Raw genomic sequence first — 26,843 nt, 5'->3', positions numbered from 1 at the left:
CTAAGTAATATGTACATGGGAGTTAATTATACTACTTTTGACACTTTGGTGTGTGTTATGAATTTCCTGTAAAAAATGGCTTAAATTTTGTTTTGTATCACAGGTCCCATCTTTGTTAGGATTTTTTTTTTTTTTTTTTTGAGTAGCTCTTATTAGGTAAGTAAAAAGGCAGCTTCTTGTTAGGATAAAAACAGATTTTTGTCATGATCCCTGACACAGATGCTTAATGAAGTACACAGAAAACAATTACATGTTTCCACTTTCACCTTTCTTCAATATTTATTCAGAGAATGTGCCCCTATGGATACAGAGGTACATAATAACCTCTAATCTCAACGAGCTCACAGTAGGGAGCCCAATGCAAACTTAGTAATATAGAAATATCTTAAAATAATATTGTAGAAATATTTACAGTATATATATAGGAGGGGAGTTACAACTTGAAGGCAGTCAGAATTACCTAACAACTACTTAATGAAATTAATCTGTCACTGATTTAACAACTTGATTATAGTATTAAGTAAAAACTAGGGTACCTTTCATACATTAGTCCTCTTACTGCTTTTTCAGTATTCCTTAATTTTCCTTTTTTTCAAAGCAAAATGTGATAACAATGGGAATACAAGGCATGTACGTAAAAGATGTACAATACTTTACCGAGTCTCTAGAAGGGAACCAGTCTATTTAGTGTATCATTATCCCCTGCAAGTTAAGCTGAGGCCAGATTTAGAGACACGAGTTGATTGCTCTAGAATGGGGTTTTGCAGACACGTGGCACTACAGTGCACAAGAAAGAGAGGAAGCCCACTTTGTTAGCAGTGCTTTTTGTGTAAGTTGCCACAGGTTCTATAATGTGTATATGCAAGGAAGTCGTTCTGCGGGAGTGGGTGATGAATGAAGAGCAAATGGTTAGGTCTGGTTATGTACAAATTATTTACTCCAAATAAAATGGTTAACTTTTTTCAGATCAACCAAGTTACCCATGATCAAGCAGTGGTGCTACAAAGTGCCCTTCAGAGCATTCCTAATCCATCATCCGAGTGCATGCTTAGAAATGTGTCAGTTCGTCTTGCTCAGCAGATATCTGATGAGGTTAGTTTTATCAAGACTTCTGTCACAATTTTAACTTTCCTAGGCCCACTTATTTTAATCACTGTCTCATTCTATAGATAATGCCCCCTTAATATCAGTTTTGTCTACTATTAATATTAGTACTTTGTGTTTTTAATCAACTTTATGTATAATAAACAGCATCCTTTTAAAGTATACAGATTGGGTGATTTTTTTTTTTTGAGACGGAGTCTCGCTCTGTTGCCCAGGCTGGAGTGCTGTGGTGCCATCTCGGCTCACTGCAACCTCCACCTCCCAGGTTCAAGTGATTATTCTGCCTCAGCCTCCACAGTAGCTGGGATTACAGGTGCCCACCCACCCCACCCCACCCCATGCCCAGCTATTTTTTTATTTTTAGTAGAGATAGGGGTTTCATGATGTTGGCCAGGCTGGTCTCGAACTCTTAAGCTCAGGTGATCTGCCTGCCTCAGCCTCCCAGAGTGCTGGGATTACTGGCATGAGCCACCATGCCCGGCCCAAATTCAGTGAATTTTGACATATATGTGTGAAACCACTGCTGCCGTCAAAACCGAATGTTTTCATCACTCTTTATGCCCTTTTGCAGTTTATTCTTTCCCCAGGTAACCACTGCTCTTTTTGTCCCTAGAGAATATTTTTTGTCTTTTGGAGTTTTATATAGATGGATTATAGTGTGTGTTCTTTTGTGTCTGGCTTTTTTCACTAAGAATAATGACTGAGAATTACCTGTGTTGTGTGGATTAGTAGTTTATTCCTTTTTATTGCTAACTAGTACCCATTATGAATATTCCACATTTTGTTTATCCTTGTACTTGGTGAAGGACAGTTGGATCATTTTCCCTTTTTGGCTGTGAATAAAGCTGATGTAAACATTGTGTACAAGTGTTTGTGTAGACATAAGTTTTCATTTTTCTTGGATAAGAAACTACGAGTGGAAAGGTTGTCATCTTTGTAGTGTTAAAATGTAATAGTAAAGAGCTTAGATAACTTGGGGAGCGTACTTTGTTGTATTGCTGTTTAAAGGCGGGAGGTGGGGAATAAGCCAAGTGCAGTGGCAGATGCCTGGACTTCCACCTACTTGGGAGCATGAGGTAGGAGGATCTCTTGAGCCCAGGAGTTCGAGGCTGTAGTGAGCTATGATCACACCACTGTACTTTAGACTGGGTGACAGAGCCAGAGGGCCCCCGCCCCCACCTTTTTTTTTTTTTTTTTTTTTTTTTTTTTTTTTAGACAAAGGCAACTTGGGAATTTAAAGACAATGGTACTAATTCCTATTTCCTTTACAAAGTGAAACATTTTTGTTTTTCTAAACATAATTTCACTCTCATTCTATCAACAGTTCTATTTACTCGTTATCTTGCAGGCTTCAAGATATATGCCTGATATTTGTGTAATTAGAGCTATACAAAAAATTATCTGGGCATCAGGATGTGGGTCGTTACAGCTAGTATTTAGCCCAAATGAAGAAATCACTAAAATTTATGAGAAGGTAAGAATTATCACAGAACTATATTCCTTGTAAACAAATGTTTCTTAATTGTGCATGTGGTTTAATTTTTATTAGCTTTGCTATTTTTAAAAATTGAATCACTTGCATCTTAATGGTTGAAAATTAATTGATAGCTATGTTGAGAATATGGTAAAATTTTACTTTGAAAATGAAGAATCCTGTCATGGGGCTGCTTTTTAAATGAAATTGCCTTTTGCTGCTTCTTGTGGGGGTCAGATATAATTGTCTCCTACTGAATTTGCTTTATCCCATTCTCTTTTTTCTTTTATCATCTTTCTGTCCTGCGTAAATTTTGGTTTGTCAGTTATGGTATGGCATTTAAGTATTTTTATTTTAAATACTTCTTTGGGTAATTTGTTCTTGATTGTAATTTTACAGACCAATGCAGGCAATGAGCCAGACTTGGAAGACGAACAGGTTTGCTGTGAAGCATTGGAAGTGATGACCTTATGTTTTGCCTTGATTCCAACAGCCTTAGATGCTCTTAGTAAGGAAAAGGCTTGGCAGACATTCATCATTGACTTACTATTGCACTGTCACAGCAAGTAAGTATCTTTTTTAATTGTGAGAAACTTACTTTTGTAAATGGAGTGAATTAATTTAGGCTGGCAAAATGTGTCCCAAAAATTAAATATTTATTGTCTCTATGGCATATTGGTATTGAGGAAAATTTTATTATTTAAGAGTGTTTTGCTTAACCTAAATGTTTGGTTTTAGTCTCTGCAAATGCCAATATTAATTGTCAGAGCATGATTTTTTTCTAATCTTAGAATTTAGTTTTACCTAGGAGGTATATAGATTAGCCTATTTCTAAAAATCTAGTTTGCAAGATTTAAATCATGTAGGACATTAGCCTCCTATCTTAGATTCCTAGATGCCAGGTTTTTTAAAGCCAAACAGAATTTGATATGAAATTTGTAAGACAGGGTCATTGTAAGAACTTTTGCAGTTTACACTGATGATAAAGATCAGTTATAAAGCTCATGTTTTCATTTCAAGAGCATTTAATCAGTGGCAGTAATTTTGTTTTGGGTTTCTTTTTCTGCAAGTCAGTCAGATTTATAGAAAATGTTGGTTTCCATCCTCTTGTATCAATCTGATCCTGATCTTCGTATATGGTAACTTTATTAACTTGGGCTCTAATTTGTGTCACCATTGTATGTAATTAATCTGTTTTATCTGTATTTTGTGAAAAGACACAGAAAATGTTTACTTTCATCATTCCATCGCATGCCATTCAATAATGACAAAATTCATTGAGGAAGGGTTGATGTAAAGTCACAATAAGCCATTTGTTGAAATGAAGCATAGTAATAAAGTTTTAAAAATGTACATGCTGTAGGGGGTAGAGTTCAACTTGCCCACTCAAGAGGATGTAGAGTCTGAAGTGGGAATGTCAGTTTAGAGACTAAAGTGATTTAGTGGGTTTAAAGTGTGAATATCACCTATTTTAAGAAGTTCCTTGGGTAAGTTCTTCGAAGAAATCCAATCCAGCCTATTCAGAAACTCTTAATAGGATCCCCACAAATCTGGTTGGGCATGCTACATCCTTGAGAAGACAAGTCTGCACATTGGAAAAGATAAATAGGTTTAGTAAGTCTAGTTCCATTTAATGATGCATACATGTGGGAATGGTGAGGATAGGAAAGATGATTAGCCAACAGTATTAATGACGTCAAACCTGGAGGGTAGCAAGTTTGTTATTCTATGTTGATTTTTAAAAATCTTAAATTAGGAACTTATTTCATCTCTTAGTCTAATAACTATTAAGGAACTTGATTTAACAGAGTTTTTTGCCCTCTACCCTTTATGAAAATTACCCTTATATAAGTCAGAACCATTTTGCCCCTCTCTTCCCTGAAACTTGCATGCAGTGCGGTAAAGTACTGTAGAAAGCATGTTACCTTATTATGTCACCATATTGTCTGCAATAATAAGGAGGGTGTTCTAAGTTAGGATCTTTTTGAATTTTAAGTACGTGATTTTTATAAATATCTGAATACCTATGTAGGTTCAAAATCCATTATTTCCCGTTTGTAAGAATTTGTCAGCAAGTCCGACTTGGACATTAATTATTGGCATTAATATTCTAAAATCTGAATCCCCAGGCCGGGCATGGTGGCTCACACCTGTAATCCCTGCACTTTGGGAGGCTGAGGCAGGTGGATCACCTGAGGTCAGGAGTTCCAGACCAGCGTGGCCAACATGGTGAAACACCGACTCTACTAAAAATACAAAAAATTAGTTGGGCATTGTGGTGGGCGCCTGTAATCCCAGCTACTTGGGAGAGTGAGGCAGGAAAATTACTTGAACCTGGAAGGCGGAGGTTATAGTGAGCCGAGATCGCGCCATTGTATGTACTCCAGCCTGGGCAATAAGAGTAAAACTCCATGTCAAAAAAAAAAAAAAAAAAAAAAATCTGAATCCCCAAATACATACTGGCCCCAGGGGTTTCAGATAAGGGATTGTGAGCTGTGTACAAGTCTGCCCCTCAGATGGAGTTTATAATCCTATAGTAACGTTTAAGCATAGTTATTTACAAGGTACTTCTCAATCCCTGTAGCAACTCAGAAGTAGACTTTGCTGATGGAGAGGCACAAGGACTGTAGAAATTAAATGACTAACAAGGGCATAATCATCGCTAAATGCTAACACTAAGACTGAAGGTTTTCTGCCCTCTTGAGTTCTGACATTTCTGCCACACAAATTGGGCTCTGGGTGTAATTATAATCCACCAGCATATATGTGAATCCCTACCTATGTGCTTGGCAATTAAAACCAAAGTCAAATAAGGCAGTTCTTGCACTCAGGGAACTTTGAGACAGAAATTGGTGCCATAAAAGGTAAAATACTTTGAGAATTGGAAAGGCAATAACTTACTTTCTACCTGGAAGGAGCAAAAGTGAAGATTTTGTGCAGGATGTAGCATGTGAACTCATGTTTGGGTAGGATTTATATGTGCATAAAAGTAGAAGATGGTCGTTGCCAGTGTGCTGTCTCTCTCCCTTTCTCACTCCCAGTTATGTGGCTTTTACTTCATGTGTCTTTGAACTCCATACACTTGCCTCCTCATGGTCTACCCTGATCTAAGCAGTCTGGACCTATTGCCTGGACAATCGTAGTATCGTTGATCTTCCCACCTGTAGTGTTGTACTCTTCTAATCTGTTGACTACACTGCAAGCAGAGTGATCTCTAGAAAATATGATCACGATGCTTTCCTGCTTAAAATCTTTCCATGTCTTCCCATTATCTTTGAATTAAGTTCAAACTTTTAAATTTGGCTTATAAGCACTCCATAATTTGGTCCCTGCTTCTACTCATTCGGAAGTTTCAACTTAAATGCCACATATTCTAGTAACTTTTCCTTATCCCTAATCTAGGAAAGGTTTCCTAGACCTCTGTTCCTGTTAGATGGTCTGCTTCCACATCATGACACTGACCTTACTTTGTTGTAATTAGTTGCAATGGATTTAAATTCTTTTAGATAAACGATATTCTTTTCTGCTGTTTCCACAGCCTGTTGTTTTATTCCCTGCCTAGTTAACTCACTTACGTTACCTCTCTGATCCCGCGAAAGCATTTGACTTTGCCACTCCTGGGATAGTGCTTTCAGAGCAGAGCTGAGTATTTGGTTTAATGTTTAGAAAAGGAGTCAAGGATAATACCGTACAGGAGGTTAGTGGGAGTCAGTTTGACACAAGGCCTATGATGCTAAGGTCTAAGCAGTGTTTTATTTTAATGTGGTGTAGGCAGTCTCATGTATATGTTTGGTAAGTATTGATCAAATACCTATTGTGTACAAGACACTACCCACTGTGGATATGGCAAAACAGACAAAATCTTAGCCTTCTAGGAGCTTACATGCCAAAAGGGATGGGGGAAGAGAAGGCATGTGAGAAGTATATCAGATAGGAATAAGTGCTGTGGGGGTGAAGTAAAGCAGGAAAAGGGGCTGCGTAGTACGGGGTATGAGTGGAGTTCAGTTTTTTATAGGGTAGTTGAAGAAGACTTAACAAAGGTGATAGCTTTGTTCAGAGGTCACCTTTTATCATTACCTTCCAGAGCAAAGTAATAATCCATGTGGCTCATGGGGAAAGTATATTTTAAGCAGAAAAAACAACAGATGTATATGTCCAGGCACGTCAGGAACATGCCTGACATGTGAAAGAACAGCAGGGAAACTGGAGTGGATGGAACAGAGGCGGTAGGGGACGGGAACAGTTGTAGGGAGTAAAGTCAGAGAGGATAACAAACACCCTGTGAGGGTTTTTATAGGTCATTGTGAGGACATTGACTTTGACCCTAAGTGAGATGGGAATCTTTCAGAGGGTTTTAAGCAGAGAAATGATGTGCTCCACCTTAACTTTGTAAGTTTATTCTGGTTAAGAATAGTATGTAGGATAGCAGGAAAAGCAAGCTATTTTATGAATTTAAATAAAAGATGACAGTGGGCTACGTGCAGTGGCGGCTCATGGTTGTAATCCCAGCACTTTGGGAGGCCAAGACAGGAGGATCACTTGAGGCCAGGAGTTCGAGACCAGCCTGGGCAACATAGTGGGACCTTGTCTCTAAAGAAAATAGAAAAAATAAGCCGGGCATGGTGCACATGCCTGTAGTCCCAACTATTCAGGAGGCTAAGGTGGGCAGATCACCTGAGCCCAGGGAGGATGAGGCTACTGTGAGCCCTGATTGTGCCACTGCACTATAGCCTGGGTGACAGAGCGAGACCCAGTCTCAAAAAAAAATTTTTTTTAGCTGGATGTGGTAGCATGCACATGTAGTCCTAACTACTCAGGAGGCTGAGGTGGGAAGATTGCTTGAACCCAAGAGTTTGAGGTTACAATGAGCTAGGATCATGCCACTAAACAGCCTGGATGACAGAGGGAAGCCCTGTCTAAAATAAAAGGGACTGACTATTGTGAAGATAGAGGCAACAGGATTAGTTGACAGAAATGTTTCTTTTGAAGCAGTATAGAAGTTTGCATTTGCTCAGGGAAGTTTTATCAGGTATTCACGAGCATCAACTTTTTATTGCCCCTCATATTTGGGCTGTATACCTAGCTTGTTGAAAAATTAGTAAACCAAAGCAGTGGGAATAACATATACCTTTGAAAGTCTGATTAAGTTATGGGCTTGCTCCCAGAAAAGTAGATACGCCTGACTTCGGTTTACTTGCGGTCCCCCCAAACTCTACCCCCAAAAATTTTAGGGGCTTCTGAATCCCTCCGATTTCTAGGCCTATGGACTGTTTTCGGAAAACTAAGATAACCTCTAGGGAGGGAGGTTAGTACGCAGTACGTATGCTGTCAGGTCCTTTACACTTGTACTTTAAATTAAGTTCTGAGGGCTGGACTCAGTGACTCAAGTGACTCACGCCTGTAATCCCACCACTTTGGGAGACCGAGGCGGGTGGATCACCTGAGGTTGGGAGTTCGAGACCAGCCTGACCAACATGGAAAAACCCTGCCTCTACTAAAAATACAAAATTAGCCAGGTGTGGTGGCATATACCTATAATCCCAGCTACTCGGGAGGCTGAGGCAGGAGAATCGCTTGAACCTGGGAGGGGGAGGTTGCAGTGAGCCAAGATGTTGCCATTGCACTCCAGCCTGGGCAACAAGAGCGAAACTCTGTATCAATAAATAAATAAAAATAAATTTGGTTCTGAGTTATCTAGTAACTAGCACAAAGACAGAAATGTAGTTATCCATGAAATGCAGTTTGTGATGTCTGTAAGATACTCACAAATGCTTAGCAGGTACTTGTTGAGCATCTTCCATGTGTCATACATTGTTCTAGGTGCCAGGACCTTTGGCATCAAGAAAGCCCCTACCCTGAAAGAGCTTACTTTGTAATGGAGATAGACTACACATCTGATAACTGGTTCTTGAGCTCCTCTTATACGCCAGATACTATTCTAGGTTCCAACGGCACAGTGTTAATTAAATAGATGATATCTGTGCCCTCTTGGAGCATTTATTCTAGTGAGATCTATATAGTACATAACAGTTTTTAAAAAAGATAGATCCATGATTCCCAGATCTGAGAATCATGAGACAAGGTTTTCCCAAGGGTCATCAGAGAGAAAATATGGTATTGTGATTTTTTTTTTTTTTTTGGAGTTGGAGTCTCGCTCTGTCACCAGGCTGGAGTGCAGTTTCATGATCTCGGCTCACTGCAACCTCTGCCTTCCGGGTTCAAGCAATTGTCCTGCCTCAGCCTCCCAAGTAGCTGGGATTACAGGCGCCCACCACCACGCCTGGCTAATTTTTGTATTTTTAGTAGAGATGGGGTTTCACCATGTTGGCCAGGGTGGTCTTGACCTCTTGACCTCGTGATCTGTCTACCTCACCCTCCCAAAGTGCTGGGATTACAGGCATGAGCCACTGCACCCAGCCTGCGGTTCAGTCTTTAGCGCACATCAGATTCACCTGAAGAGTTTATTAACACATTGCTGGGCCCCACCTCCAGTATTTCTGATTCAGGAGGTCTGCATTGGAGCCTGAGAATTGGCATTTCTAACAAGTTCCCAGATAATGCTGATGTTGCTGCTCTGGGGACCGTGCTTTTGGAACTGCCAGTACGGTATAAGGCAGCAGTCCCCAACCCTTTTGGCACCAGGGACCAGTTTCATGGAAGACAGTTTTTCCATGGATCAGGGAGGTAGTGGGGGATGGTTTTGGGATGAAAGGATTCCACCTCAGATCATGAGGCATTAGTTAGATTCTCATAAGGGGCACATAAGCTAGAACCCTTTCATGTGTAGTTCAATAGGGTTTGTGCTCTTATGAGAATCTAATGCCACCGCTGATCTGACAGGAGGCGGAGTTCAGGCCATAAGTCTCACTTGGCCTTCTGGCCTGGGGTTTGGGGACCCCTGGCATAAGAGACTTCTGCCACAATAGCCTAACTGTGGTTACTACAGAATTTCCACAGAGCTGTTGTGCAAAACCACAGTTGAATAAAAATTCTGTGGAAGGCCAAAAAGATGCATAAGGTTATTGTAGTAGAGCATTTGGTATATAGAGGAACATTTCCAGCCTGTTCCAAGAAAGAGGTGTTAGAAGGTGGTATCCCTCAAACTCTTAGTGTCAGTTTGAGGTTATAGTCCTGGACATACAGTTTATGTATTATGTGGTGTTGGCTTGAGTGCTTGGTGTGTGTAGGTAGGGTAATCCTGTATCCTTACTATTAATTTATCTCCCTTTTATACTCCCTCCACCCCTCCTGCCCAAGAGGGAACAGTGTTACAATCATTATTTTAAAATGGAAATAATGTATTAAATGTGAAACATTTTTATTTCAGAACTGTTCGTCAGGTGGCACAGGAGCAGTTCTTTTTAATGTGCACCAGATGTTGCATGGGACACCGGCCTCTACTTTTCTTCATTACTCTACTCTTTACTGTTTTGGGGGTGAGACTTTTTAAAATATGCTTATCAGTGTGATTCATTCTTTAAGCAAGAAACATTCATTGTGGTTTTAGCTTGCATTAAAGTTAGGACAGTCTATATTTAATAAATGAAGTACTACTTAATTTCCCGTACTGTGGTAGTCATCTCTAGTTAACTCTGGGTTTTTAAAAAAGTGGATTTTGCCGGGCGCAGTGGCTCAAGCCTGTAATCCCAGCACTTTGGGAGGCCGAGGTGTGCAGATCACGAGGTCAGGAGATCGAGACCATCCTGGCTAACACAGTGAAACCCCGTCTCTACTAAAAATACAAAAAAATTAGCCGGGCGTGTTGGCGGGCACCTGTAGTCCCAGCTACTCGGGAGGCTGAGGCAGGAGAATGGCGTGAACCCGGGAGGCAGAGCTTGCAGTGAGCCGAGATCGCGCCACTGCACTCTAGCCTGGGGGACAGAGCAAGACTCCGTCTCAAAAAAAAAAAAAAAAAAAAAAAAAAAAAGTGGATTTTGAGGATGGACATGTAAATTGATATTATTCTACTTTGTTTCCAGAGCACAGCAAGAGAGAGAGCTAAACACTCAGGCGACTACTTTACTCTTTTAAGACACCTTCTTAATTACGCTTACAATAGTAATATTAATGTACCCAATGCTGAAGTTCTTCTCAATAATGAAATTGATTGGCTTAAAAGAATTAGGGTAAGTTGCAGTTAATACTCCATTTATATGTCATTATTAGTAAATAGAATGTTTTATTGATGATTTATATTTTTTGAGCATTTTGGTTAAATGGAAAACTCCAAAGATTGATAAAAGGGACCAAAGAATGTACTCTGCATCGGTGGACGTTAGTAACCTGTGGTTCACAAAATTAATGCATATCTAGTTTTGTAAAATGAATTGCTTGAGACTTGAAATACTGATGTTCAGCTTCTTTTATTTTAGCATTTTGGGCCTTTTTGCAAATTCTCATTTTTAAAAAAATTATTCTTAAATTGTTTATGTCAAAAATGAGTCTGATAGAGCAAAACTTTCTATCATAACATCTGATACTTTTTACTTAGGCAGAATGTTACAAGAATTTATTTCTGAAGAGATTTGTAGTTTTTAGCCTTCAAATTAGCATTTCTTCTAGTAGTTCATAAAGCCAATTTCTAGAAAGTTCTGAAGAAAACAAAGTTGTTTGAATGGAAAGACTTAAGGAAATTATCTCATATCCCTCCAGCTCTGTCTCGTTCTGGCTCCTCTCTCCCTCTTTACCTCCCTTTCGTAAGCTAGACATTTGATTTCTTCCACCCCCTCCCCGACCCCCCGCCTTTGGCAGGATGATGTTAAAAGAACAGGAGAAACGGGTATTGAAGAGACGATCTTAGAAGGCCACCTTGGAGTGACAAAGGAGTTACTGGCCTTTCAAACTTCTGAGAAAAAATTTCATATTGGTTGTGAAAAAGGAGGTGCTAATCTCATTAAAGTAAGTTCTATGTTCTTGGCTGTAAGCTACACATCAACCTTCTAAATGTTTATAATCAAATTTCATTAATTTATGGTAGTATCATGTCTTTGTACTTTCTTGATCTTTTCTCTTTTTTAAGAATCTTTATCAAATTTACAGTAATTTAAGAAATACAATTATGCCTTACTTTATTCAGGAGACATTTCTAAATTTGTATTTAAATAAGATTTCATGGCTGGACTTGCTGGCCTCATGCCTGTAATCCCAGTACTTTGGGAAGCCAAGTCCAGTGGATGGCTTGAGCCCAGGAGTCGAAGACCAGCCTGGGCAACATGGTGAAACCCCTTCTCTACAAAAAAAAAAAAAAAAAAAAAAAAAAAAATTGCCAGTTGTGGTGGCGCACACCCATGGTCCCCAGCTACTTGAGAGGCTGAGATGGAAGGATCACCTGAGCCCAGGAGGTAGAGGTTGCAGTGAGCTGAGATCGCACCACTGCACTCCATCCTGAGGAACAGAGCAAGGCCCTGTCTCAAAATAAATAGATAAATAAATAAGATACTTTATAAAGTAATTGTTGTTTAATTTTTCTCTTTGGAAAATCTGAATTGTTCATTTCATTTAATGAGGCAAACCTCTGTTTCATAAGAATGCATCTTGTATATCTTTAATGAGTTTTTTTCATACATGTAGTAACACAAGGAAACAAAGTTTCATTTTTGTACATTTTATTTCTATTCAAAATGGGTTTAATTTGCTATACCCTTGATTAAAGGAGCAAACTTAAAATAAAAATTTTATTTCTATATAAATAAATTTTTATATAAATTTATTTATATAAATAAATTTTTATATGAGTATAAATAAATAATTTTATATAAATATAAATAAATTATATAAAAATAAATTTTTATATAAATAAATATATAAATAAAATAATTTTTATATAAATAAATAAAAATGATAAGTACTACATTCAGTTTTCTTAATATTTACAGATTTATTTAACCTGCAAAATTAGGTATGTTAGTGATAGTAAATAGTGTTTTGAAGGAAGATCTTTTTGTTAGAAAATCTGAGTTTTCTGAGATGTAATGAGATCTTAAATTCCAATGAGTAATTTTAAAATGATTTACTTACAAGAGACTTTTTTTTTCTAAAAATATATATAGCATTGCTAATATGTAATCCCTTTTTCAACTTTTTAGGAATTAATTGATGATTTCATATTTCCTGCATCCAATGTTTACCTACAGTATATGAGAAATGGAGAGCTCCCAGCCGAACAGGCTATTCCAGTCTGTGGTTCACCACCTACAATTAATGCTGGTTTTGAATTACTTGTAGCATTAGCTGTTGGCTGTGTGAGGAATCTCAAACAAATAGTAGATTCTTTGACTGAAATGTATTACATTGGCACAGCAATAACTAGTAAGTATTTTTAATATAATGTGATAATTGATCGTTTCAATGTTTCAAAGTTGTTTTCCTGTTTTCCTTTCAGAAAATATTTCCACCTTACATATTTCTTTAGTAACTAGTTTAACATTTTTAGTGAATGAATGTACAATTAAGACCATTATAGGCCGGGCACGGTGGCTTAGGCCTGTAATCCCAGCACTTTGGGAGGCCAAGGTGGGTGGATCACTTGAGGTCAGGAGTTCGAGACCAGCCTGACCAACATGGCGAAACCCTGTCTCTACTAAAAATACAAAAATTAGCTGGGTATTGTGGTGCATGCCTGTAATCCCAGCTACTCAGGAGGCTGAGACAGGAGAATTGCTTGAACCCAGGAGGTGGAGGTTGCAGTGAGCCGAGATCACGCCACTGCACTCCAGCCTGGGTGACAGAGCAAGACTCCATCTCGGAAAAAAAAAAAAAAAAGAAAAGAAAAAAGAAAAATAAGTCCATCATAAGCAGGCCACTTTGTATAGAAAAAAATTCAAACATTTGTTAAATGGCATCCTATAAGTGGTGTCGCCATTTGGCAAGATAAATTTCATCTCATGAAACCTGACATAAAATTCAGACTCCAGATTAAAAAGTAGCCAAAGTAAATGCTGTAGAGTACAGACGTAAAACTTTATTTTATTTATTTTTTTGAGACGGAGTTTCGCTCTTGTTGCCCAGGCTGGAGTGCAGTGGCGCGATCTCGGCTCACTGCAACCTCTGCCTCTAAGGTTCAAGTGATTCACCTGCCTCAGCCTCCCAAGTAGCTGGACTTACAGGCGCCTGCCATCATGCCTGGCTAACTTTGTATTGCCACCATGCCTGGCTAATTTTGTATTTTTAGTAGAGATAGGGTTTCACCATGTTGGCCAGGCTAGTCTTGAACTCCTGGCCTCAGGTGATCCACCCACCTTGGCGTCCCAAACTGCTGGAATTACAGGTGTGAGCCACCACACCTGGCCCAGACTTAAAACTTTAAATTGCATGTATTGGAAAACCTTTCAGGTCCTCACTTAGAAGTTTCTTAACGCTATGAGTTCAAAGAAGATCTGGCTTTGAAGATTAGAACGTGAGAAGTTACCATTTTAGTGCACCTTATTTATGTCCTCATTTAATGCCCACACCAGGCGCATGAATAGGCTGCAGATTTCAGACCTTACAGATAAAGAATTGAAGCTCAAAAGGGCAAGGGCAATATAAAATATTCATAACAGAAAAAGCAGAAATAAGCATAATTGGTGCTGTTTTAAGAGAAAATCGCTATTTAAAACACTTAAGAATATAATTGATTACAGTAAATCTTTAAGAACATGTCAAATTACTTTTTGATGTGTTTCAGAATGTTTGGAAGTTTTAAATAACATCTCAGGAATTTCTGAATAAATTGATGGCTTAAAAGGTTAGACCTTTAGCTGTCCTATCAAATCTATGTATTGTGAGAATTTTTGTATTTTTTTTTTAACTTAATGGGGGTTAATTTTTTAATCACAGATTGGAGTATAGTGCAACATTGTTTGCATCGTTCCCTATCTGCCATTGTTCCCCGTCAACACATAAATACTTACCTAATTCCATTTTTGGCCATGCAGTTTGGTATGATATAATTAACTGGTACCGTAGACAATGATACTTAATGTTGTTTCCAGGTTTATACTAGGTGGAGGGAGATAGGAAAATGTACAGTGATTTACAATTTTCACAAATCTGCTGTCTTGCTTGCTCCTCAAAATAGCATTATAGATATCAGGAAAGCAAGTGTTACTTTTATTATTACATTTACTAGGAAGAAACAGAAAGTCACCTAAAGGTGGGGGAGAAAAGGTGATAAGCATCAGAACCAGGATGTGAGCCCATGTGGTTTTAGGATTATTTAAAACTGAGAAAATTATAATGTGTTGATATATTTAGATAACATTTAATTCCTTGCCAAATCTGAAGGCAAAAGTATCAAATATTAAGAAAGTGAATAATGGCTAAAAATAAAGATGCAAGTAAAGTTAGCATGTAGACATTAGCATTATACTATCTTGTACTTTTGAGACTGCCATAGAAGCAACATCATATAAAACGGGTTTAGGCCGGGCGCGGTGGCTCACGCTTGTAATCCCAGCACTTTGGGAGGCCGAGGCGGGCGGATCACGAGGTCAGGAGATCGAGACCACGGTGAAACCCCGTCTCTACTAAAAATACAAAAAATTAGCCAGGCGTGGTGGCGGGCGCCTGTAGTCCCAGCTACTAGGAGAGGCTGAGGCAGGAGAATGGTGTGAACCCGGGAGGCGGAGCTTGCAGTGAGCTGAGATCATGCCACTGCACTCCAGCCTGGGCGACAGAGCGAGACTCCGTCTCAAAAAAAAAAAACGGGTTTGTGGGTGATTGGATAAGAAGCTGCACAGTGGTGCCTGTTGCTGTATATTTTAGATTGTTTGAAGATGAAGTGCAAACTCAGAACACTGCTTCAGGTTGCTGTAGGGTTAGTGAATTATGGGTGGTAGAATTATTGCCAGGGTTGCTTTGTCAGCATAATAGAGTTTGAAAGGACAAAATGGCTGTGTTCTTGCTACAAGAATCTTTTCTTCTCTCAGCTTGTGAAGCACTTACTGAGTGGGAATATCTGCCACCTGTTGGACCCCGCCCACCCAAAGGATTCGTGGGGCTGAAAAATGCTGGTGCTACTTGTTACATGAATTCTGTGATTCAGCAACTCTACATGATTCCTTCCATTAGGAACGGTATTCTTGCCATTGAAGGCACAGGTAGTGATGTAGATGATGATATGTCTGGGGATGAGAAGCAGGACAATGAGGTAAATTTGAGTTACCATTTCTGTTTTCTGTGTTTCAAGTTGTGATACCAGATACTATTCTCTCTTAAGAGAGTATTATACTTTGATCAAACGTGTTAAAGTATATTTGAAAGCTAGGGATGGGCCAGGCACACACCTGTGGTCTCAGCTACTCAGGAGACTGAGGCAGGAGGATTGCTTGAGCCTGGGAGCTTGAGGCTGCAGTGAGCCATGATCATGCCACTGCACTCCAGCCTGGGTTACAGAGTGAGACCCTGTCTCAGAAAAAAAGGAAAAAGTAAGTAGGGATGGACTTCTCCCAGCCAGCATGAACTGCTACCTCTTAACATAGTATAGTGCTCACTACCTACCAGAATTTAAACTGCAGTTAATTTTTAGAATGGTTTGTACATTTCTAAAGCAACAGTTGGCCGGGCATGGTGGCTCACACCTGTAATCTCAGCACTTTGGGAAGCTGAGGCAGGTGGATCACCTGAGGTCAGGAGTTCAAGACCAGCCTGGCCAACATAGTGAAACCCCATGTCTACTAAAAATACAAAAATTAGCCGGGTGTGGTGGCACATGCCTGTAGTCCTAGCTACTTGGAAGGCTGAGGCAGGAGAATCACTTGAACCCGGAAGGTGGAGGTTGCGATGAGCTGAGATGGCACCAGTGCACTCCAGCCTAGATGACAGAGCGAGACTCCATCTCAAAAAAAAAAAAAAAAAAAAAAAAAAAGCAACAGTTAATGTACTCATGTTTTTTTGTGTAGAGTGTTTAGTATAATTTGGGGTTTGTTTAATGGTAAGAACTTGTGTTTTTAATAATAGTTTAAAATTTTTACTTTTCTATTTCTAAATTTTAATTTTCTATTTTATGCCAAGTTATACAGTATCTGCCAATTTCACTGTCTGTGCTTGCTTTTAGGTTACTCTTTGAATTTCCCTTAGATATAGCTCTTCTTGATTAGGAAATAAACTTTCCCTACTTTAAATAGTCTCACATAGTCTTGTGGCAAAATTTAGGCTGCCCACTGAGTATCCAGTGCAATATAAAGCAGTGAAGAAGTTGAGTTGTAGTGGCGAATCAGAATTGACATAACTGTAAGATAGCTCTTTAAAGAAGAGCATATGGCAAGAAGACTTAAGTTGTGGTCATATTTGTGCTTACCCTATAATAATTCCTTGGTTTTACTTTTCCTGTTTATAGTGATAGTGGGAACTGAAGAGAGAAGCCAGAGTATATTCTAATTGTAGTAAATGGTTCTTTTCATTCCCTCCCTTCAGTTGCTAGAACTGATTTTGCTCTGAAGAAGTAGTTTATCAGTTGGAGCTTCTGAAACATCTACTTGCCTCAACTCTTCCCTAGACCTGCTGTGCCAGATGGTCTAGGGATTGGGGTCTGAGCACTTTTACTTTTTAAAAAAAGCTTCATAAAGGACACTTATACCCATACCTGATTAAAAATCACTGCTCTGGGAAAAAAATGTAATTCAAATTCCAGTTCTGGAGCCCATCATATACCTGGGATACTGAGTTAAACACAAGTAGGTATAGGTAATTGTACTGGCAAGAAGTAAATGAGGCATACAAAATATAATACAATTTCAAATAAGGTGTACTACTTTTACTCTCATGGTATCCTCTGCTCCATATTGTCTCTGCATCCCAGTGTACTGTGGGAGTTTTTGTGGGGTTTTTTGGGTTTTGGTTTTTTTGGCTTATGTTTTTGTTTCCATCCCTAGAGTATAAGTTTCTCATGGGCGGGGACTGGTTGTTGTCTATTTCTATATCAGAGTTCTCAGATACAATTCAGAGAATATTGAAAGATAGTTAAATGTAAAAACAAATTCTTCTTTGTAGCTGCCTTATGATTATGACCTTTAGGAATTCTGTCTTCGTGTTACATCTTATACCACTGCTTCTGTTGTTTTTTAAAATTGTGGTAAAATACATATAACATGAAACTTACCATCTGTTTTTTAAATGTGCAGTTGTCCTATTAAATACATTTACATTGTTGTACATCATCGCTACCACCTATCTCCAAAACTCTTCATATTGCAAAACTGAAACTGTGGCCATTAAGCTACTCCCCATTCTCCCTCCCCACAGCCTCTGGCAACTACTGTTCTTTTTGTCTCTATGATTGACTACTCTACATACCTCATATAAGTGATCATATAAGTGAAGTCATACAGTATTTGCCTTTTCATAGCTGGCTTATTTCATTTTAAAGTCTAAGTAATATTCCATTATATGTATATACCACATTGTCTTTATCCATTCATTTGTCAATAGACATTTGGGTTGCTTTCCCATTTGAGCTATTGTGAATAAGGCTGCCATGAACATGGATATACAAATAGCTGTTTGAGGTCCTGCTTTCAATATTTCCAGGTATATGTTCAGAAGTGGAAGTACTAGATCATTTGGTGATGCTATTTTTATTTTATTATTTATTTTATTTTTTTCAGACAGAGTCTCACCCTGTCACACAGGCTGGAGTGCAGTGGTGCTGTCTCAGCTCACTGCAACCTCTGCCTCCTGGGTTCAAGCGATTCTCCTGCCTCAGCCTCCCGAGTAGCTGGGACTACAGGCACACACCACCACGCCCCGCTAATTTTTGTATTTTTAGTAGAGATGGGGTTTCACCATGTTGGCCAGGCTGGTCTCGAACTCCTGACCTCAGATGATCCACCCACCTTGACCTCCCAAAGTGCTGGGATTATAGGCGTGAGCCACCATATACAGCCAAATTTTTTGAGGAACTGTTTTCTAGAGTGACTGCACCATTTTACATTCCTACCAGCATTGCACAAGAGCTCCAATTTCTCCATATCCTTGCCAACACTTGTTATACTCGCTCGTTCTGGTAGTTGACACCCTAATTGAGTGTGAGGTAGTATCTCCTCATGGTTTTGATTTGCATTTCCCAAATGGTTAACGATTTTGAGCATCTTTAGCTGTGCTTATTATTGGCCACTTGTTCATCTTCTTTGTCCATTTTTAAATTGAGTTGTGTTGTTGAGTTTTAAGAGTTCTCTGTATGTTCTGGATATTAACTCCATATCAGATATGTGATTTGCAGATACTTTCTTTTGTTGCCTGTACCTCTGATGTCATATCCAAGAAATCATTGCCAAATCCAGTGTCTTGAAGCTTTTGCCCTATGTTTTTTTTTAACAGTTTTGTGGTTTTAGCTCTTACATTTAGGATTTTGATCCATTTTGAGTTAATTTTTGTATGTAGTGTTTCATAAGGGCTCAACTTTATTCTTTTGCGTGTGGATTATCCAGTTTACCCAGCACCATTTGTGGAAGAGTACTACAGTCATGCACCACATAACAATGTTTCAGACAATTACAGACCATATATATGACGGTAGTCCAATAAGATTATAATGTCATATTTCTACTGTACCTTTTCTATTTTTAGATGCACAGATTCACTGTTGGGTTGCAGTTGTCTACAGTATGTAGTACAATAACATGCTGTACAAGTTTACAACCTAGGAGCAATTGGCTATACCATCTGGGTTTTATAGGTACACTCTATGATATTCACAGGACAAAATCACCTAATGATGCATTTCTCAGAATTTATCTGTGTCATTAAGCAAAGAATGACTATACTGATACAGGTATATTTTTTTGACAGATCTGAGCATTTTATATACAATAGCTACACAAAGGGTATATTATCCCCATTCACACATAAAGAAACTTGAAGCTTAGAAAGTTTAACTAATTTTTACTTGCTCAAAGTTACTTGGCTTATAAGTGGTAGAGCCTGCATTTATGTCTAGTTCAGTCTAAATTACTATGCTAATACTACACTATATTATCTATCTCTCTTATACATGGTCAGGGTTATTTGGTTATGATAACTAATAGGTGAAATAGTGGGGATAAACACTAAATACTAAAAATTTATAAATTGAAAAGTGCTTTGGAAATTAGCATAATAGGAATACAAATCATTGTTCAATAACTGCTTGGCATTTGTCTCAACGTATTTTACTATATTTTAGCTCATTGGTGACATTTTTTGGTTTCTAGAGCAATGTTGATCCCAGGGATGATGTATTTGGATATCCTCAACAATTTGAAGATAAACCAGCATTAAGTAAAACTGAAGATAGAAAAGAGTACAACATTGGTGTCCTAAGACACCTTCAGGTCATCTTTGGTCATTTAGCTGCTTCTCGACTGCAATACTATGTGCCCAGAGGATTTTGGAAACAGTTCAGGTAAACTGTGGATGGACAATAATAGAGATACTTCTTAAAATGAACATCTCAATACACTAACATTAAACCTCTAAAAGACATGTTGGAAAGCATCTTTTTTTAAGCACTGGTAATATTCAAACTGTCCTTAGTTGGGTGGGTTTTTTGTTTTTCTTTTTTTTTTTTTAGGTCCCCTTAGGAAGAAGTAGAAACTGGCATAGTAAGGAAGGGCAACATCCTTTAGTCTCTTAACCATATTATTAACTTTTTATTAGGAAAACATCTAATAAATACAGAAGTAGAAAAAATAGTATGAACCCCTGTATACTTGTCACCCAACTTCAGTAGTAGTCAACTTGTGGCCAGCCTCATGTAATCTATATTCTTACCTATTTTCTTCTTTTTTTTCTTTTTCTTTTTTTTTTTTTTTTTTTTTGAGATGGAGTTTTGCTCTTGTTGTCCAGGCTGGAGTGCAGTGGTGTAATCTTGGCTCACTGTAACATCCATCTCCCAGATTCAAGCGATTCTCCTGTCTCAGCCTCTCAAATAGCTGGGATTACAGGCACCCACCACCACGCCTAGCTAATTTTTTGTGTCTTTAGTGGAGACGGGGTTTCACCATGTTGGCCCAGGCTGGTCTCAAACTCCTGACCTCAGGTGATTCCCACCTCAGCCTCCCAAAGTGCTGGGATTACAGGCGTGAGCCACTGTCCCCGGCCCTTACCTATTTCTAGATTGTTTTGAAGCAAATCTTAGTTCCATCTATAAATACTTAAGTATGTGTCTGTAGTGTCTGTCTCAAAACATGATCATGATACCATTATGTTTTTTTAAAATTGCTTAATATCAAATATCTCTGTCAGTATTTGAATTTACCGAGTTATCTCATAATTGGTTTTTACTGATATTTTTTAAAAATAAGATTCAGTTGAGGTCCATTTACCACAAATGGTTGATAATGATCTTGATTTTTCATCTGTTCCTTTTTTCCCTTTACAATTATGGGGGAGTCGGAGGACAAATAGCCTGTAAATTTTCCCAGTCTGAATTTTATTGATGGAATCCCTGTGGTCGTTTATTATTTTCTGTTTTTCTTGGTCACCTGCATCTTCTATAAGCACCTTGTGAGATCTAGAGGCTTGATCAGATTGTGGTATTATTTTTCTTTTTGTGGAATGGATAGGCAAGGCTACTTCATAGGGGGTAATGTTTATCTCCATGAGGAGTGACATATAATGTCTGTCTTCTTATGATGTTAACAGCAATTGATTATTATTATTATTTTTTTTTTTTTCTGAGATGGAGTCTTTGCTCTGTTGCCCAGGCTAGAGTACAGTGGCATGATCTCAGCTCACTGCAACCTCCGCCTCCTGGGTTCAAGCAATTCTGCCTCAGCCTCCTGAGTAGCTAGGGTTATAGGCGTGGGCCAACCATGCCCGGCCAAGTTTTGTATTTTTAGTAGAGACGGGGTTTCACCATGTTGGCCAGTCTGGTCTCGAACTCCTGACCTCAGGTGACCCGCCCGCCTCCTGAAGTGCTGGATTATAGGCATATAGGCATGAGCTACTGCTCCCCAGCCTTTTTTTTTTTTTTTTTGGAGACAGAGTCTTGCTCTGTTGCCCAGGCTGAAGTGCAATGGCTTGATCTCGGCTCACTGCAACCTCCGCCTCCCAGGTTCAAGCAATTCTTCAGCCTCAGCCTCCCAAGTAGCTAGGATGACAGGCCCACCACACCCTGCTAATTTTTTGTAGTTTTAGTAGAGATGGGGTTTCGCCGTGTTGGCCACGCTGGTCTCAAATTCCTGACGTCAGGTGATCCACCCGCCTCGGCCTCCCAAAGTGCTGGGATTATAAGCATGAGCCACTGCACCCGGCCGATTATCATTATGTTAATACAGTATTTCTTCAGGGTTATAAAATAACAATATTTTATTTTTTCATTTAATAGCTAGAAAAGATCTATAAAGGGAAAATTGCCCTCACCATTTTTTTTTTTTTTTTCCGAGACGGAGTCTTGCTCTGTTGCCCAGGCTGGAGTGCAGTGGCGTAGTCTCGGCTCACTGCAAGCTCCGCCTCCCGGGTTCACGCCATTCTCCTGCCTCAGCCTCTCCGAGTAGCTGGGACTACAGGCGCCCGCCACCATGCCCGGCTAATTTTTTGTATTTTCAGTAGAGACGGGGTTTCACTGTGGTCTCGATCTCCTGACCTCGTGATCCGCCCGCCTCGGCCTCCCAAAGTGCTGGGATTATAAGCGTGAGCCACCGCGCCCGGCCCTGCCCTCACCATTTTTTTTAAGTTAGAAAACTCAAATTACATTTTTATCTTGTTTCCTTTGACTTTAAGTCAGAACTACGTCATGCACTGTGCTAAAATAACTACAGTACAACCACGTAACTCTTACTGTGTGTGAAAAGGGGTATAATTCTTTATAGCAGTGAGGTTTGGTTTGTTTTGTTTTGTAAGTAATCCTCCTTGGAATCCCTTCAAGGTGCTTTCCGGCCACCTGAGAGGACGGGGGAACAAAGGGTCACCTGATACTCTGATCCGCCTTCCCTTCTTCTGACAAAGCAGTATAAATTTCTTTTCCTCCTGTAAAGGCCCTCCACTTACTCTGTACTAGTGTCTTGCGTGGACCACCCTCCCTCCCATCTCTCATTTTGCTTTTAGTCCTGTCACCCAGCATACCATTCTCCCTCCTCTCTGACTATTTCAGTTCTGTCTTCTTTCCCTAGGTTATTCCAATTCCATCTCTGCCTTAAGGCTATTTTAGCATTTCTGTTTATGCTCTTCCAAATTGAAGAACACAAACAGAGGCTTATACTGGGGTGTTTTGTTGTTTTTTTTTTTTTTTTGAGACAGAGTCTCACTCTGTGGCCCAGGCAAGAGTGCAGTGGTGTGATCTCGGCTCACAGTAACCTTTGCCCCCTGGGTTCAGGCGATTCTCCTGTCTTGGTAGCTGGGATTACAGGCGCCTGCCACCATGCCCAGCTAATTTTTGTATTTTTAGTAGAGACCGGGTTTCACCATATTGGTCAGGCTGGTCTCGAACTCCTGACTTCAGGTGATCCACCCGCCTCAGCCTCCCAAAGTGCTGGGATTACAGGCATGAGCCACTGCGCCCAGCTGAGGCTTACACTTTTTAAACTTTCGTCTTGTCATTCAGTTACAATTTTTTCTCTTGTAATGCCTTTGCTTTTTTGACTTTTCATTTACTCCCTGTGCTAGTGGAGCTCGGTTTATATAGACTAGCACTTTGGATTATCCACACTTCAGACACATAATCTACTCTTGATACAAGTGGGTTAGTTAACTACACTTCCTCACCCCACTTTTTTATTTTGAAAAGTTTCAAACCTACAGAAAAGGTGAAGAAGACGTATAATTATCACCTTTATGTTATATTCTTTATGCGGTTTTGCTAATTAACATTTTGCCATATTTGCTTATCTTGCCATATGTATACTTGGTTTTTGGTTTATTTTTTTCTTAAGTTTTTTTGTTTGTTTGTTTTTTGTTTTTTCGAGATGGAGCGTCACTCTGTTGCCCAGGCTGGAGTGCAGTGGCACTATCTTGGCTCACTGCAAGCTCCGCTTCTTGGGTTCACACCATTCTCCTGCCTCAGCCTCTCGAGTAGCTGGGACTACAGGCACCTGCCACCATGCCCGGCTAATTTTTTGTATTTTTAGTAGAGACAGGGTTTCATTGTGTTAGCCAGGGCCGTCTCGAACTCCTGACCTCGTGATCCACCCGGTTCGGCCTCCCAAAGTGCTGGGATTACAGGTGTGAGCCACCGCACCCGGCCTTTTTTCTTAAGTTGATAGTAAGTTGCAAACATGACGCTTCACCCCTTCATACTTCAACATATATCTTATAAGAGATCGTATATCAGAATAAGGCAGTTTTCCTACTTATGTATAATACAATTATATCCAAGTAATGTAATAACGATTTTTAATCTCTAATATTCATCAGCATATATTCCAATTTCCCAAAAATGGTCTTTATAACTTATCTTTCTATCCCAATCTGATACTCATGAAGGAATCACAAGAATTTGGCTGTTAGCTCTTTAGTTGCCTTTTATGTAAAATAATCTCCCTAACTTGTGACTTGTATCGCACTGAAATTTTTAAAGAGTCCAGGCCAGTTGTCTTGCAGAATGTCTTTTTTAATTTGTGTGATTGTTTCCTGATGATTAGCTTTATGTTAAATGTTGAGGGGGTGGGGGCAATAAAACTACATAATTGATATTTTGTGTTTCTCACTGCACTGTATTGGGAGGCATGTGTTATCCACTTAATTGTTAAGTGATACTAATTTTGATTTCTTGGTGTCTTAACAGATCTCTCCTTTATAAAAGGGTACCTTTTCCCTTTTGAAATTAGTTGATTACATGTTTGAAAGTTTGAGGAGTTGAGTATGGTTTGAAAGTAAATAGAACGGACTGGTGTAATTTCCAGTAATGAAACAAGCTGATTTTTAACAAATAATATATTTGATTTTAAACTTACTGTATACAAATTTTTACTTGTCTAAAATATAATAGAGATCAAATTATTTGCTATGTAGGAAAGGTTTTACAAAAGTATAAACAGACAGTTCTTGCATACTTTAAAATGTCATTTCTTGCTTAGAACAAATACACTTAAATTCTCTATGTACATTATTCTGTATATACAAAATCAGATATTATTGATAGTTTCCAGCAGTGCCTGAGTTTTAGCAGTATGAGTTCTCATTTTGTGGTATGTAGTGATGGTGTCTTTTCTTAGATTACTCAAGAGATTAGAACAAGTTAAACCTTTCTCTCTTCACTTGGGAAAAAAATAAATTTAAGAGTGACTAGATATGATCTTTTTACTATTTATAATCCAAAATTTAAGCAAAATGAAAGAAATAAAATAGTAATTGTAATATCCACATAAGAGTGAGATCCACCACTTCATCTTAATAGTATCTTTAATTGGATTCAAAATGCATGCATGTGCCATATCACCTGAAACAACCATACTTCTGGAGCCGTACTATCCATCAATTACACCACTAGTTTCGTGGCAATTCTTTTCCGCTAGAGTACTAGTTTTACTATGAGGCTCACTCTCTTACCCCGCTACATTCTATAGGGAAAGCACATTCTTTTTTTTCCTACTTTTTCCATGTAGTTGAGGAATAAAATCTCGGTTTTATATACTGCTGTTTGTGGTCGTGTTGCTTTTTTTCCCCCTGAAAAATATAGTTGTACATATTGTTCTGTGAATGTTACATGTTACATGTTTTATTTCATTCATTTCTTAGGCTTTGGGGTGAGCCTGTTAATCTGCGTGAACAACACGATGCTTTAGAATTTTTTAATTCATTGGTGGATAGTTTAGATGAAGCTTTAAAAGCTTTAGGACATCCAGCTATGCTAAGTAAAGTCTTAGGAGGTTCCTTTGCTGATCAGAAGATCTGCCAAGGCTGCCCACATAGGTAAGTACTAATTACACATTGAAAGTGTATGTTGTACCATGTATATACTAACAAAAATAAAATTTTTACTAGTACTTACATACAAAAGTGGAGTATGTCACTGATTACTAAATACCTGAAACAATGATTTATATACTGTGCATACCTTACTGCTGTGGGACTGTTTTTTGTTTTTGTCAATTAACTTTTAGTTCCTTCTACTCTGCCTGATCTCTTAGCCATTTTATTATACTCTTACAGTCTCTTCCTTTCCTTTCCTTTCTCCTTTTTCTTTTCCTTTCTCTCTCTTTTTTTTTTTTCTTTCTTTTTTGAAAGAGACAAGGTTTCTCTTTGTTGCCTAGGCTGGAGTTCAGTGGCATGATCGTAACTCATAGTAACTTGGAACTTCTGGGCTCAAGCAATCCTACTGCCTCAGCCTCTCAAATAGCTGGGACTACAGGCATGTGCCACCACACCTGGCTAATTTGTAAATTTTTTTAGAGATCGGATCTGTTGTTGCCCAAGCTGGTCTCAAAACTCCTGACCTCAAAATCAGTCCTCACACCTCAGCTTCCCAAAGTGTTGAGATGACAGGCGTGAGCCACTGCGCCCGGCCTACTCTTACATTCTTTTACAGAAGATTATTCCTGGGGAAATAAAATGGCATTTTGCATATAGCTACAGGTGTTACTTATAAATTTGCCCTTTATCTTAGAACTTCAGTGATTATAATAGTGTAAATACAGTAAGTTTAGAAGATGACAAAGCTGTGGTAGTATTTCCTATACAAATGAAATAATGACTTTTAAAATAGCATTGATTATTGTAATCTTTAAGGCATATTTGTATACAAAACATACCAAACCTGCGCTTGTGTGGCGACATGAAACTGCTCACCCACAATCTGCTGAGCTCGCATGTGCCGGGGGTGGGGTCCTGTGGCTTCCCCCTGCGCCCCCAGGCCACCGAGGTCCGTATCTGCCCTGTAGAATTCCACCGCAACTTTGTGGCGCATATGATACCTAAGGTGGAGTGGTCGGCATTCCTGGAGGTGGCAGATAACTTGCGCCTGATCCAGGTGCCTAAAGGGCCGGTTGAGGGATATGAGGAGAATGAAGAGTTTCTGAGGACCATGCACCACCTGCTGCTGGAAGTGGAAGTGATAGAGGGCACCCTGCAGTGCCTGGAATCTGGACGTATGTTCCGCATCAGCCGCGGGATCCCCAACATGCTGCTGAGTGAAGAGGAAACTGAGAGTTGATTGTGCCAGGCTCCAGTTTTTCTTGTTATGACTGTGTGTATTTTTGTTGATATATACCCTGTTGCCAAATTCTGCCGTGTGTATCCCCAACCCTTGACCCAATGACACCAAACACACAGTGTTCTTGAGCTCTATATTATATATTTTTTTCTCATTAAAGGTTCAAAACCAAAAAAAAGAAAAAAAAACCATACCAAACCTATTGTAAAAAAAAAAAAA

General features: G+C 39.1%; 1 protein-coding gene and 1 pseudogene across 7 annotated transcripts in view; both read left to right on the top strand.

Annotated features, from left to right (window-relative positions):
• Positions 1-26,843, top strand: part of USP9X (ubiquitin specific peptidase 9 X-linked) — a 149,346-nt gene that overhangs the window by 100,764 nt on the left and 21,739 nt on the right. For all 6 annotated transcript variants that reach the window (XM_030807577.1, XM_030807576.1, XM_030807582.1 and 3 more), the window contains 10 exons: positions 967-1,092; positions 2,453-2,578; positions 2,978-3,144; positions 9,906-10,014; positions 10,558-10,704; positions 11,330-11,476; positions 12,664-12,886; positions 15,487-15,707; positions 19,747-19,937; positions 25,211-25,384. In XM_030807577.1, the coding sequence (XP_030663437.1) occupies positions 967-1,092; positions 2,453-2,578; positions 2,978-3,144; positions 9,906-10,014; positions 10,558-10,704; positions 11,330-11,476; positions 12,664-12,886; positions 15,487-15,707; positions 19,747-19,937; positions 25,211-25,384 (1,631 nt within the window). The remainder of the gene's footprint in view (positions 1-966; positions 1,093-2,452; positions 2,579-2,977; positions 3,145-9,905; positions 10,015-10,557; positions 10,705-11,329; positions 11,477-12,663; positions 12,887-15,486; positions 15,708-19,746; positions 19,938-25,210; positions 25,385-26,843) is intronic.
• Positions 25,958-26,802, top strand: LOC100585059 (annotated as a pseudogene). The gene has a single exon (XR_001113895.2). The product of XR_001113895.2 is annotated as a multifunctional methyltransferase subunit TRM112-like protein pseudogene (transcript).

Source organism: Nomascus leucogenys, chromosome X, assembly GCF_006542625.1.
Source record: "Nomascus leucogenys isolate Asia chromosome X, Asia_NLE_v1, whole genome shotgun sequence".
NCBI lineage: Eukaryota > Metazoa > Chordata > Mammalia > Primates > Hylobatidae > Nomascus > Nomascus leucogenys.
The sequence above is the reverse complement of the archived record's forward strand: the minus strand, read 5'-3'. Positions and strand labels throughout refer to the sequence as shown.